Below are 15,741 nucleotides of genomic sequence, written 5' to 3'. Positions count from 1 at the left end.
CTAGCAATCTACTGTGCCGGCAGTGTTGCGAGAACAGTGAGCCCGCAAGGGGCCTTCTAGCGCTCGCCCTGCTGCCGGCATGCTGGTGGCCAGGATACCGCTATCTGTATACTGACGGCCGGGATTGATACTGAACTCCTGGCACCCTAGGCTGCAGCCTAATTATATATCAGGCACTGATTCCGGGCAGATTTAATACAGAAATATATAGCTAGGATGCACCAACTCCTAACTCTCAATCTGCCCATACATTTAAAATTCCCATCCTGCTGACTGACATAGTTTTGCCAAGCTGTAAAACTGCAGCTTCTCCCCGGATTTTCTCCTAGCTATAGATGAGGGCCCATAGCATGCATTAATAACCATGTTAAAAAAAATACATCAACTGTACAAATCACTTTTGTTACATGAAGAGACTTGTACATTTTCTGTACCAGGCATGAGGTTAAATTGTAGGATTAAATAACCCTTTGTAATATGTTGCATTATGTCCAGAAGGGAATCTCCTGGCCCTCGGCACACAAACTGCTTTTATTTCAGCTAGAAATAATTCTGTCTGCCTCTGCATAACGGCTTCAGCTATTCCTATGTGGTTTGCGCTTGTTCCCCATCAATTATCAAAGTGTGAGATTGTAGCTGTGGCTGAGCACAAATTATATTAGCTGTGGTGGAGCATCTGCTGGCTGGAGAGGGAACAGTTTTTATCCCTGCTTATAATTACATCCGACTGGAGGGTACTTGTTCTGCAGGCAAAGTTTCTGCACCTGAAATGTTAACTCCTTCATCATCATATGTATGAGTCTTAAATTACCCAATTACAGTTCATCTAGAGCAGGGCTGGCCAAACCGGTCCTCGAGATCTACCAACGGTTCATGTTTTCCAGGCCTCCTGGAGATCTGTAGAATTGTCAGTTCGGAATGAATGCAGCACATCTTAATTAGTAATGACTACACCTGTGCACCAGCTAGGTAGTCTGGAAAATGTGAACTGTTGGTAGATCTCGAGGACTGGTTTGGCCAGCTCTGATCTAGAGCAGGCATTCCCAACCACGGTCCTCAAGGCACACTAACAGTGCAGGTTTTAGTGATATCAAGGCTTCAGCACAGGTGACTTAATTAGTAGCTAAGTTATTCTGATTTAACCATCTGTGCTGCAGCCTGGATATCACTAAAACCTGCACTGTTCGTGTGCCTTGAGGTCCGTGGTTGGGAATGCCTAATCTAGAGCATAGGTCTGCAAACTCGGTCCTCATTACCCCACACAATGCATGTTTTGCAGGTAACCCAGCAGGTGCACAGGTGTATTAATTACTCACAGACACATTTTAAAAGGTCCGCAGGTGGAGTTAATTATTTCACTTGTGATTCTGTGAGGAGACCTGCAAAACATGCACTGTGTGGGGTAATTAGGACCGAGTTTGCAGACCTATGATCTAGAGCACGGGTTCTCAAACTCGGTCCTTAGGATCCCACACGGTGCATGTTTTGCAAGTCTCCTCACAGAATCACAAGTGAAATACTTGGCTCCACCTGTGGACCTTTTAAAATGTGTCAGTGAGTCATTAATACACCTGTGCACTTGCTGGGTTACCTGCAAAACATGCACTGTGTGGGGTCCTGAGGACCGAGTTTAAGAACCCCTGATCTAGAGCATATCTTTAAAACAGAATGAAGCTCCATAAATCCATGTAACCTCCCTGGGTACATCTATGAGGTCAGTGCAGTGTAAGACTGGGGCATAAAGGGCCAACTGGGGGAATCCAGGTGTAGGGACCCAAGTTCAAGAGTGTGTCCAGTCTCCGGAGGTGATATATATAGTAAATACTGCTAGCCCATGCAAGATAATGTACCAGACTGATAACAGCAATGCATGTAGAAAATGCTCCATAGTCCTGAGCTGTATAAGGTAACATCTATACATAATGTATAATTCCTTTAGCGGGACCTGAAGGATAGCTCTCAACAATCACCACCCCCTCTTTCCCCAACCCTCATAAACGTTGAAGTCCTCAGTCTGCAAGGGACAGCTTTTATCGGAAGAGCTGTCCTAGCATAATAGCCACGCATACAGCGTTAATAAACAACGGTATTCTGCGTCGGACTGCCTCACTGGGGATCCCCTTCCGGTCCACAGTGTTTAGAGTCTCCCGGTTCTCTGCACTCGCACCTGCAATCACCTTATGCATGCAATGCAGATAGCAAGTGTAAGGTGCTGGGTGCTTCTAAGCATTGTACCGGCATAAATGGACCAGAAGTGGATCCCCAGTGAGTCAGTCCAATGATACCGGTATGCGTATAATAAGGGGCAGGATGTCTCGCATTGAAAATGCCCTGGGTAACCAACACTCTAACTCTGATAACGCTGGTTAAGTACCATAAATGCTGTTGGCAAATAAAAGTTCTTAGGCGTGAAATACACAGTGCACCACTGGACTGCAGTAAAACAAAAAATGAGATTTAGAGGTTGCTTTATCAAAAGGCAAAAGCAAGAGGCCTCCTGTAGTTACACATTATGCATCAAATGTTTACATTTGGGTTATCCATTTACATGGAGACAAGTAACTTGGTGGTACTTATACAACTGCAATAACTGTGCTGTTCATTTCAGGACGGTGAAAGCAGATGTATCACAAAATTATTATTTTTTTAATATTTAAAGGTTTTCATGTATTTTTTTTTAAAATTGTATTAAATGCATGCACACATCTGCAAAACTGTCACAGCAAAGTGGAAAATGAATCCTTACCGCCCTATCCAGGGCCTCTCAGTGTGAATTTTTTTTTGTTACATCACGTGAATTGTGTGATTTTATCACTATTATTGCAACAAGAAAAAAAATAAATGATTCTTATTGCTGGGATCTAAGATCTATTGATACATTGAAAAAATAGGTCCCAAAGTGGGTATTTTATTTTCTAAGCTTTGTTGATAAGTACAGGTACAGTAAGTCAGGGTGAAGTCTAATTTTGAACAGGAGAGTGTGACGCAGAAAGTAATGAATTCATTCAGATCTAAATGTGCTTGTAAACAATTGTATTCCCTGATTCCATATAACCGCTGATTACTGTTTTCACTGAAACAAGAGCAAACCTTGGGATTGAAGACATATGAAGACTCCCACCTTCTCTTCTGTTACTCACCATCGGTGATCAGCGCTCGACTCGTCAGCACTTTACCCAACATGAATTTCACCACCGCTAACAGGGAGCACAAGATTCCACTTAAGATGGAAACACTAAACAGAAAGTCATCCTGCAAGACAAGAGGAGCGCATTAATAATGGCAGTAGACAACAGTAAGACATAAAGTGGGGTACTAAGGTTACCCAGTCATTCCCTCTGCAAAAGTGATTGTAAAGCAATTATTTATCAGTGAGGGAACTACAGATACAGTTTGGGCACCTATTTATGCGCAATCTATTTGTGACATTTTCATATGTAATTGCAAACATTCCCATACAGTGAAAGTTCCAGTAACACAAGTCAGGTGAGAAGATGGCTGCACTTTTGCTACAGCACCATATTGTGATGTGTTCTGTACTACGGATTGTGACTTAACGCACAATAAATTATGGGCAAGTGCAGGGCCGGTGCTAGGGTGTTCGGCGCCCTCCTGCAAAATATAAATTTGCGCCCTCCCATACTTTACATGTAGGGCCGGGAGGGTTACCATGGCCTCTTGGGCCCCTGAGCTGCAGGAGATCCGTGTAAGCCTATGGATGTGAACTCTCTGCCCACACTCACTCTGTGCAGCGCTAGTTACGGCCCTGCACACAGACAGTGCCGTAACTAGACATTTTACCGCTGTGTGCAAGAGAGGGAATCGGCACCCCCCCCCACACACCTGCATGTAAAATAGGGGCAGTGCGCGCCGCAGGCGCGCACAAAAAATATAGGGGCGTGGCTTCGCGGGGAAGGGGTGTGGCCACAAAATAATACCAATTCATATTACATATTATAGTAGTCTCCATTATTCAAACTATGCCGCACAGTAGCGCCACTACACCAGGTAGAGCCCCTTTTACACATTACGGCCGACAGATTCCGCTTTTTACACATTACGGCAGACAGCGTCCCCCTTTTTACACATTACGGCAGACAGCGTCCCCCTTTTACACATTACGGCAGACAGCGTCCCCTTTTTACACATTACGGCGGACAGCGCACCCCTTTTTACACATTACGGCGGACAGCGTCCACTTTTTGCACATTACGGCGGACAGCGCCTCCCTTTTTACACATTACGGCAGCCAGCGTCCCCCTTTTTACACATTACGGCGGACAGCGCTCCCCTTTTTACACATTACGGCGGACAGCGCTCCCCTTTTTACACATTACGGCGGACAGAGTCCCCTTTTTACACATTACGGCGGACAGCGCCCCCCTTTTTACACATTACGGCGGACAGCGCACCCCTTTTTACACATTACGGCGGACAGCGTCCACTTTTTGCACATTACGGCGGACAGCGCCTCCCTTTTTACACATTACGGCGGACAGAGTCCCCTTTTTACACATTATGGCGGACAGCGCTCCCCTTTATACACATTACGGCGGACAGCGCTCCCCTTTTTACACATTACGGCGGACAGAGTCCCCTTTTTACACATTACGGAGGACAGCGCCCCCCTTTTTACACATTACGGCGGACAGCGCACCCCTTTTTACACATTACGGCGGACAGCGTCCACTTTTTGCACATTACGGCGGACAGCGCCTCCCTTTTTACACATTACAGCGGACAGAGTCCCCTTTTTACACATTACGGCGGACAGCGCTCCCCTTTATACACATTACGGCGGACAGCGCCCCCCTTTTTACACATTACGGCAGACAGCGTCCACTTTTTAAATACACACACACACACACACACACACACACACACACTTTCTCTCTCACACTCTTTACATACCCTTACCACAATCTTGCTGGCCAGATCTTCCACAGTCTGCTAGCCTGGTCCGTGTAGCTCCTCCCCCTTTGTCCGTGTAGCCCCGCCTCTTGGTTCGTGTAGCTCCGCCCCCTTTCATCAGACAGAAAACACTCCTCTCCCTGTCACAGGGGACAGAGGAGAAGGAGTCATGCTGCCGGCGCTGCTACGGCTGCCTGTCAGTGTGACAGGGCAGGCGCAGCAGCAGCAGGGGGGACAGGACGGCGCTTCAGCTGGGATGCAGAGCAGTGAAGGCGCCTCTCCTGCCCGGCGCCTACCTGCACTGCATCCCTTGCTGAGCGGCTAGCGCCGGGCCTGGGCAAGTGTCCAACTACATTTGTTCCGTTATTATTATTTACTATCTGAATACCCGTGCTTTGCTATGGAATTTCAAGTATTTCCGCGCATATAACTTTCATTTTGAAGGACTTCCTGGCAAACTTATTAGACTTACAACAGGACATGCTCCGCCCACCGCTGCCAATCTTTGTCAGGCCACACCTCCAGATGAGCCTTCCCTGGAATTATGCTGTCAAAAGGCTGGCGCTGAGGAGAATAATCCGCCTCCTTCTCTGCCCCATCCCACCTCTGATGTAGCCCTGGTCAGTGCTGCAACTGCTGGGACAACAGTCCAAGCTCCGCCCACTGCATGTTAAATATGCAAGGTTTGCAGGGAAGGGCTGACTTTATTCCAAAGGGCTCTAATGGGTCCTACAGACATGGCGATACGCCGCCGAGTTGCCCGACCGCCGATACGGCAGACGGCGACCCGGGCGCGGGGGGGGCTGGGGGGCAGAGACGGGGGGAGTGAAGTTTCTTCACTCCCCCCGTCAAACGGCTCCATACAAGTGCAGGCAAATATGGACGAGATCGTCCATATTGGCCTGCATGTACAGCCGACGGGGCACCAGCTATGAACGAGTGCGGGGCCGCGCATCTTTCATCGCTTGTGCCTCCACGCTCAAAGATATGAACGGTATCTCGTTCATTAATGAATGAGATCGTTCATATCTTTCAGTTACATCGACAAGTGTATAGGGCCTATAAGTCTCCTTGCTTAGCTTCTCGCTCTCCTTAGGGCTTCTCCTTTGAGGTAAAAAGGTAAAGATTTTCACACAACACTTAAGGTTACTGGGAGAGCTGTCGGTACACTTTACCCAGCAGAAAAGCAGTTGCTGACTATCAAGCTTTCATTTAATGCATGTAAGAGTCAAAATAGGTTTGGCAATGTTTCATTCAAAATGCGATCAGCTTAGCGATCCCGAAAACTATGGATTTGACACTAATGTCAGTCATTTTGGACATTTTGTTTTTCACCCCTTTTCACCCCCATGCTGATGCGGGATGAACTTGGACTTAAACGGCATTGGGAGCGTAACTATTCATCTCTGCGACCCCGAAAACTATGGATTTTTACATGTCATCCCGTTCCCACCCCAAACACTAGGGGTGCTAGGGGTGTCTTACCCCCACAGTATTTTTCCCAGATTGTAAGTCATATGTGTACCAAGTTTGGTGTAACTTGCTCCAGGCATTCCAGAGTTACGCTGGAACATACATACACACATACATACATCCATTTTTATATATATATAGATGTGTAAAATACACAAGGTTGTTAAGGCCCAAGCAGCAAAGACAACATCAATAAGAAATAGATAAAATGAACATACTAATGTGTCCTCATACGCACATCTTTACGCCATACAGCTCGAGATGCTTGTCGCGACTTATTGGCAGAAACTATATTGATAAGTGTCAGCAGAATGTGATGGAGGTCAGTCCACATGATAAACAGCGTAACGAAATGTGAGACAACACAGGGTTAATGCAGCACATAGCAGGAACATGCAATGCTAGACAGATCAGGCAGGAGTGGGTTAATGTAGGGTGGTGTGCAGTGCTTGTAGCGCGCACCTGCAAGTACATGCAGTGATGGCAGTGGGACGTGTAGTGCGGCCAGTAGTGGTGTATAGTGACATCACCACTGCTATATGCGGAATCGGCATGTCTGGAACAGTCTCTCTAAGACACCCTTAAGGGCACGTCCTATCTGTCTGGAGGACTGAGGGAGAGGAGCACCATGTAAGGCAGTACAAGCAAAGAAGGTGCACTGGGCTGTAGAGCACAAATGTGCAGCAGCATACTTACCTACTGTGCCAGAAGCTGTGAGAGATTTTTTGGGTAGTCTCATGGGCGTAACTATAGTGGGTTCAAGGAATGCCACTGCTATGGGACCCAGAGGCTTAGGTGACCCTGGACCCAGGTTATACAGTTATAAAGTTGCTTACCAGTTTCCCAGATTTGCCTGATAAGCAATTGGGTCTCATCCAGCCTGAATCATGTGTAGTGGATGTTATAATGGTAAGGGCGCAGTGTAATATGTCATGGGGGTCATTCCGAGTTGATCGCTAGCTGCCGTTGTTCGCAGCGCAGCGATCAGGCTAAAAATCGGCATTTCTGAGCATGCGTATGGACCGCAATGCGCACGTGCGACGTACGGGAACGAAGTCCTTTGTGGTTTTGCACAGGATCTAGCGACGTTTTCATTCGCACTGGCGGCCGCAAGAAGATTGACAGGAAAGGGGCGTTTCTGGGTGTCAACTGACCGTTTTCAGGGAGTGAGTAGAAAAACGCAGGCATGCCAGAGAAAACGCAAGCGTGGCTGGGCGAATGCTGGGTGGGTGTGTGACGTCAGAAGCCAACCCTCCAACGTTAGAATCAACGCACACGAAAAGTAAGTTCAGGGCTGGTCTTGTTTTGCACAAAATGTTTTTGCAGGCGCTCTGCTGCACAGGCATTCGCACTCCTGCAAAGCGAAAATACACTCCCCGATGGGCAGCAACAACGCGTTTGCACGGCTGCTAAAAACTGCTAGCGAGCGAACAACTCAGAATGACCACCATAATCTGATCTGCTAATTGTAATGTGGAGAGCACTATAATGTTACATAATAAGAATGGGGGCACTGTAATGTGGCACAATGTAAAATGGAGGCATTATAGTGTGGCATAATATGAACCGGGGCACTGTAACATGACACAATTTGAACTGGAGGCCATTCTAATGTGGCACAGTATGAACGAATACTGTGTGGTATAATGTGTATTGGCAGCACTACAATGTGCCATAATGTAAACTAGGGAACTACAATGTTCATAATATAATTAGGGCACTTCTATGGTGCATAATATTAACTAGGGTACTACTATGGTTCAGAAAATTAACTAGGGCACTGTTATGGGGCATAAAATGAATAACTGCTATGGAGAGGTGTCTCTTCTCTCAAGAATCATTGGGACAGGGCCCCTTCAATATGTTGTTATGGGGCCCCCAAAGTTCTGGTTATGCCCTTGGGTAGTCCTCTGTACCCCCCGAAGAGTGGGTACTCCTCCCGCATCTTGCCCACCTATTGAAATGGGCAGGATAGGGTGATAATCCCAGGAATCTTGGCTCATATGGATGGGGCGGAGCTAAAATTACACAAACAGACATAATTTTAGCCCCACTGCTTACTCGGGTCCCACATTTCGTATGATTTACCTGACAGGGCAAAGCCTACTGATGGGGGCCAAACCCTGAAGTACCCAGCTACTTCTCCTTCTCAGGCTTCTCCCAGAGAGGAGTATTAAAAGTAGGCAAGTACAGAGCCGGCCATAGGCATAGGCAAACTAGGCAATTGCCTAGGGCATTTGATATGCCTAGGGGCATCAGCAGCTTCTGCTGATTAAAATGATATGCAGCATGCCTATATTCTGTGTGTAGCAGTTCATATGCAGATACAGCCACAGTCTCACACAGTATATAGGCATGCTGCATATCATTTTAATCAACAGAAGCTGCTTGTGCATCCTAGCCACATTGCAATGCAAATAAGATGCATTTTCATTAAAAAAAATGTGCCGACGTTAGCATTGAGGCAAGATTCATGAGGACACATCTGTATTCAAGCAGAGGCAGAGATCACAGTGTTAGTGGCAGTGTGAGTGTTGTGTGCATGTGAGTAGGTTGGTTGTGCAGTAGTGTTCGGAATATGTGTAAGGAGCATTATGTGTGTCATGTAAAAATGCATTAATAATGTGCAACATATGTGTAAGGGGAACTGTGTGTGTCATTATGTGTATAAGGGCATTAATAATGTACGGCATATGTGTAACAGGGTACTACTGTATGTGTGTCATTATGTGTTTAGGGGCACTAATAATGTGCAGCAAATGTGTAGGGGGCACTATGTGTGTCATTATGTGTATAAGGGCATTAATAATGTGCGGCATATGTGTAAGGGACATTACGTGTAAAAGGGCATTAATAAAGGTTGTCATAATGTGTAAGGCGCATTATGTTTATAAGGACATTAATAATGTGCCTCATATGTGTAAGGGGCATTACTGTGTGGCATTATGTGTATAAGGTGCTCTACTATGCGGCGTTGCATATAGAAAGGGCACTACTGTGTCATCTAATGTAAATAAAGAGCAATAAGGTGTGGTGTAATGTGAATAAGGAGCAATTCAGTGTGATGTACTGTGAATAAGGGGCTCTACTGTGAGGAGTAATGTTTATAAGGTAAAGTGATACTACTGTGGGATGTAATATGAATTATGGACACTATCGCATGATCAAATGTGAATAAAGTTGCAGTACTGTGTGGCGTAATTGCAATTGGTGTTACTATTGTGTGGCCATGCCCCTTGCCAGCAAAAACACACCCCTTTTTGGGCTGTGCGCCAAATGTGCGAACTGTTCCTATTTAAAATATAGGGGGTACAAACCCCAAAATAAGGACTGCTATGGATGAGGGGTGATGGTGCTGGGACAGAGGTGCAAGGTCAGAGGCGGAACCAGCGGTGGTGCTTGGGGGCACCAGCCAAAATCTTGCCTAGGGCATCATATTGGCTAGGGCCGGCTCTGGGCAAGTATGTGCTGCAGTGCACCCTTATTACTATGGGGACTATGCCACACTGAAGAATGTACTCAACACGGGTAGTGTAGTATAACTAAATATTCCAGTTTAGTCGCATCGAGTCACAACCACACACAAAGCCAGTCACTGTGTACCAAAGACACTGTTTTGCAACTTTTGTCACAAAGGAATTGGTCCAACCTCTGTAAAAAGTTTCAAATTCTGGATAATGGGATATGCTGGGAGGAATAGCTGCAGACGCTTATATCAGAACCTTTTTACACAGATTTGAGAATACTGATATGCAAGTACCATAAGCTCCAGCGGTCAATGTACTGTAGCAACTTGGTCGCTTCTTGCAGGTTTTAGCGATTCAAATAAGATGCAACTTTTGAAAAAAAAGATGCTTACAGCGGCTAAGTTGCAGGGAACCTAGCGTGCCAAGAGGGGCTGTTTGGTACACCTAGTGCTATGGTGTATGAGTATAAGGACACATCTGTAAAACCTTAGTGCAATTTAGAAAAGTAGGTAATCCCACAGAAAATATGTAACTATGAGTACACAGTGACTGTTAGTGTGTAACTGCTGTACTGCTCTATCCATCACAAGCATGGCAGCGATACTTATGTCATTTGATACAAATGCTGTTTAGGCCATGGACAAAACTATGGGTACTGTAAGAACAGCTTTCAGTTTAGTCATGATAATAAAGAGTAACCCCTGGTAAATTGTAATTGTAGCACAGAGGAAGTCATTACAGTCGGTGCAAGGGTGAACTGCAACCTAAAGTTAAGTGTAAAGAATTGAATTCCATTAGTGCCATCTGCACAATATGCAGGCATGCAGAGGTGTAGCTAGGTGTCATGGTGCCCGGAGCAAGGGTATGTTTTGGCACCCCCCTCCCCTGTACTGAATTGGGTGCATGTTAAATTTTAAAATAAAAAATATAAAAAAAATCCTAAATTGGTGACAAGGCTGGTTCTAGACTTTGTGGAGCTCAGTTTCTTTTGGGCGCCCCTCATTCATAAAATAGGAATAGTGCGCGCAACAAAATTATAGTGGCGTGGCTTCATGGGGAAGGGCATGGCCACAGAATAATACCAATTCAGATTACACCGCACAGTATTTTCCGTTATGTACATTACACTGTACAGTAGTGTCCGTTATTCACATTACACCACACAGTAGAGCCCCTTATACACATTACACCACAGTAGAGCCGTTTATACACATTGCACCACAGTAGAGCCCCTTATACATGTTACACAACACAGTAGAGCCGCTTATACATGTTATGCCACAGTAGAGCCGTTTATACATGTTACACCACAGTAGAGCCACTTATACACGTTACACCACATTAGTGCTGCTTATACATGTTACACAACACAGTAGAGCCCCTTATACACGTTACACCACATTAGTGCCGCTTTTACATGTTATTCCACAGTAGAACCGCTTATACATGTTACTCTGCGGCTTCTAATGCAGCAGCAGCAGCTGGGGCAGAGAGGGGTACTCCAGCATCAATGTAGAGAGAGGGGGCAGAGAGTGGAGCTGCAGGAAAGAAGTAACCCTGCTGCACAGCTACAAGCACACAGTGAGACATATAAAAGGGCGGCAGAGTTCTGGCATGTGCTGGCTGTCAGTGTCTCCTGCTGTCGCCTCTGGCCTGACCTGTTCCCTATCTAGTCTCTGAGTCCAGTCAGTATGCAACCCTCTGCTTCTCCTCCTCCTGCTCTGTAGCTGTTTTAACAGCAGGCTGCAGTATAGCGGGCGGAGGGGGGCGGTTGGGTCAGGCAGTGGTGCGCCCTCTAACTTTTCCGGCGCCCAGAGCTCGAGCTTCACTGGAGCCACCCTCGCTACACCCCTGCAGGCATGCAGACCATTTCATTGTATGCAAATCTGCCTATTACTCCACTTAACACATACGTATGTGCATGATCCTATTCTTCGTTTGGGAACTGGGGGACCTGCGGGTGCAGATGGTAATGATCATAGCATACACATAAAAACATCACCAAAAAGTCCAGCCTAGGGACACTTATAAGATCCGGTTTCATACAGAAAAAAATGTTGAATTATTTTCCTAAAATAAAGCATAGCTGCGGGACAGACTCTTCAGGTCGGGATTTACACACCAAAATCTGGACGGTTTGGAGGCATGCTACTGCACCACATCAATAGTGGTATCTACTCTAAAGGCCAGTACTCACGGCCCGATGCTGGAGAGATGTGTGCTGAGCGAACCGCTCAGCACACATCTCTCCCGGCGCTCAGCACAGCGCGATCTGTGCTGAGCGTGCGGGGGGAGACGGGGGGGCTGCTCACTTCACCCAGCGGGTGAAGTGAGCGACCCACTAGATTGGCCTGCATGCAGGCCAATCTAGCAGCAGCGATAGCGATGCGCGGGGCTGCGCATCGCTATCGCTGTTAGGGCTACACATGGAGCGATCTTGCTAAAAATCTAAGCAATCTAGTCAGATTGCTTAGATTATCGCTCCGTGTGTACCCCCCTTTACTGGTGAATGACTATACGTCTGTCCTGGCTACTTTAAAGTAGAGATGAGCGGGTTCGGTTTCTCTGAATCCGAACCCGCCAGAACTTCATGTTTTTTTTCACGAGTCCGAGCGACTCGGATCTTCCCGCCTTGCTCGGTTAACCCGAGCGCGCCCGGACGTCATCATGACGCTGTCGGATTCTCGCGAGGCTCGGATTCTATCGCGAGACTCGGATTCTATATAAGGAGCCGCGCGTCGCCGCCATTTTCACACGTGCATTGAGATTGATAGGGAGAGGACGTGGCTGGCGTCCTCTCCGTTTAGACACTTGATTTACTAATTTTGGGGAGCATTAGGAGTACTCAGTAGTGTACAGTGCAGAGTTTTGCTGATAGTGACCAGTGACCACCACTTTTATTTATAATCCGTTCTCTGCCTGAAAAAAGCGATACACAGCACACAGTGACTCAGTCACATACATACCATATCTGTGTGCACTGCTCAGGCTCAGGCCAGTGTGCTGCATCATCTATATATATTATATATCTGTCTGACTGCTCAGCTCACACAGCTTATAATTGTGGGGGAGACTGGGGAGCACTACTGCAGTGCCAGTTATAGGTTATAGCAGGAGCCAGGAGTACATAATATTATATTAAAATTAAACAGTGCACACTTTTGCTGCAGGAGTGCCACTGCCAGTGTGACTAGTGACCAGTGACCTGACCACCAGTATATAATATTAGTAGTATACTATCTCTTTATCAACCAGTCTATATTAGCAGCAGACACAGTACAGTGCGGTAGTTCACGGCTGTGGCTACCTCTGTGTCGGCACTCGGCAGCCCGTCCATAATTGTATATACCAGTGACCTAACCGTGGTTTTTTTTTCTTTCTTTATACATACATACTAGTTACGAGTATACTATCTCTTTATCAACCAGTCTATATATTAGCAGCAGACACAGTACAGTGCGGTAGTTCACGGCTGTGGCTACCTCTGTGTCGGCACTCGGCAGCCCGTCCTTAATTGTATATACCAGTGACCTAACCGTGGTTTTTTTTTCTTTCTTTATACATACATACTAGTTACGAGTATACTATCTCTTTATCAACCAGTCTATATATTAGCAGCAGACACAGTACAGTGCGGTAGTTCACGGCTGTGGCTACCTCTGTGTCGGCACTCGGCAGCCCGTCCATAATTGTATATACCAGTGACCTAACCGTGGTTTTTTTTTCTTTCTTTATACATACATACTAGTTACGAGTATACTATCTCTTTATCAACCAGTCTATATATTAGCAGCAGACACAGTACAGTGCGGTAGTTCACGGCTGTGGCTACCTCTGTGTCGGCACTCGGCAGCCCGTCCATAATTGTATATACCACCTAACCGTGGTTTTTTTTTCTTTCTTTATACATACATACTAGTTACGAGTATACTATCTCTTTATCAACCAGTCTATATATTAGCAGCAGACACAGTACAGTGCGGTAGTTCACGGCTGTGGCTACCTCTGTGTCGGCACTCCGCAGCCCGTCCATAATTGTATATACCAGTGACCTAACCGTGGTTTTTTTTTCTTTCTTTATACATACATACTAGTTACGAGTATACTATCTCTTTATCAACCAGTCTATATATTAGCAGCAGACACAGTACAGTGCGGTAGTTCACGGCTGTGGCTACCTCTGTGTCGGCACTCGGCAGCCCGTCCATAATTGTATATACCAGTGACCTAACCGTGGTTTTTTTTTCTTTCTTTATACATACATACTAGTTACGAGTATACTATCTCTTTATCAACCAGTCTATATATTAGCAGCAGACACAGTACAGTGCGGTAGTTCACGGCTGTGGCTACCTCTGTGTCGGCACTCGGCAGCCCGTCCATAATTGTATATACCACCTAACCGTGGTTTTTTTTTCTTTCTTTATACATACATACTAGTTACGAGTATACTATCTCTTTATCAACCAGTCTATATATTAGCAGCAGACACAGTACAGTGCGGTAGTTCACGGCTGTGGCTACCTCTGTGTCGGCACTCGGCAGCCCGTCCATAATTGTATATACCAGTGACCTAACCGTGTTTTTTTTTTCTTTCTTTATACATACATACTAGTTACGAGTATACTATCTCTTTATCAACCAGTCTATATATTAGCAGCAGACACAGTACAGTGCGGTAGTTCACGGCTGTGGCTACCTCTGTGTCGGCACTCGGCAGCCCGTCCATAATTGTATATACCACCTAACCGTGGTTTTTTTTTCTTTCTTTATACATACATACTAGTTACGAGTATACTATCTCTTTATCAACCAGTCTATATATTAGCAGCAGACACAGTACAGTGCGGTAGTTCACGGCTGTGGCTACCTCTGTGTCGGCACTCGGCAGCCCGTCCATAATTGTATATACCAGTGACCTAACCGTGGTTATTTTTTCTTTCTTTATACATACATACTAGTTACGAGTATACTATCTCTTTATCAACCAGTCTATATATTAGCAGCAGACACAGTACAGTGCGGTAGTTCACGGCTGTGGCTACCTCTGTGTCGGCACTCGGCAGCCCGTCCATAATTGTATATACCACCTAACCGTGGTTTTTTTTCCTTTCTTTATACATACATACTAGTTACGAGTATACTATCTCTTTATCAACCAGTCTATATATTAGCAGCAGACACAGTACAGTGCGGTAGTTCACGGCTGTGGCTACCTCTGTGTCGGCACTCCGCAGCCCGTCCATAATTGTATATACCAGTGACCTAACCGTGGTTTTTTTTTCTTTCTTTATACATACATACTAGTTACGAGTATACTATCTCTTTATCAACCAGTCTATATATTAGCAGCAGACACAGTACAGTGCGGTAGTTCACGGCTGTGGCTACCTCTGTGTCGGCACTCGGCAGCCCGTCCATAATTGTATATACCAGTGACCTAACCGTGGTTTTTTTTTCTTTCTTTATACATACATACTAGTTACGAGTATAACATCTCTTTATCAACCAGTCTATATATTAGCAGCAGACACAGTACAGTGCGGTAGTTCACGGCTGTGGCTAGTCTACCTCTGTGTCGGCACTCGGCAGCCCGTCCATAATTGTATATACCACCTAACCGTGGTTTTTTTTTCTTTCTTTATACATACATACTAGTTACGAGTATACTATCTCTTTATCAACCAGTCTATATATTAGCAGCAGACACAGTACAGTGCGGTAGTTCACGGCTGTGGCTACCTCTGTGTCGGCACTCGGCAGCCCGTCCATAATTGTATATACCAGTGACCTAACCGTGGTTTTTTTTTCTTTCTTTATACATACATACTAGTTACGAGTATACTATCTCTTTATCAACCAGTCTATATATTAGCAGCAGACACAGTAC

The 15,741-nt window shown here is 45.8% G+C and overlaps 1 protein-coding gene across 1 annotated transcript in view; it reads right to left on the bottom strand.

Annotated features, from left to right (window-relative positions):
• Positions 1-15,741, bottom strand: part of TMEM163 (transmembrane protein 163) — a 527,822-nt gene that overhangs the window by 19,509 nt on the left and 492,572 nt on the right. The window contains exon 6 of the mRNA XM_063933790.1: positions 3,141-3,252. Within this exon, the coding sequence (XP_063789860.1) occupies positions 3,141-3,252 (112 nt within the window). The remainder of the gene's footprint in view (positions 1-3,140; positions 3,253-15,741) is intronic.

The sequence above is a fragment of the Pseudophryne corroboree genome, chromosome 7, assembly GCF_028390025.1.
Source record: "Pseudophryne corroboree isolate aPseCor3 chromosome 7, aPseCor3.hap2, whole genome shotgun sequence".
Classification (NCBI taxonomy): domain Eukaryota; kingdom Metazoa; phylum Chordata; class Amphibia; order Anura; family Myobatrachidae; genus Pseudophryne; species Pseudophryne corroboree.
Note: the sequence above shows the minus strand (reverse complement) of the source record. Positions and strands in the feature narration are given on the sequence as shown.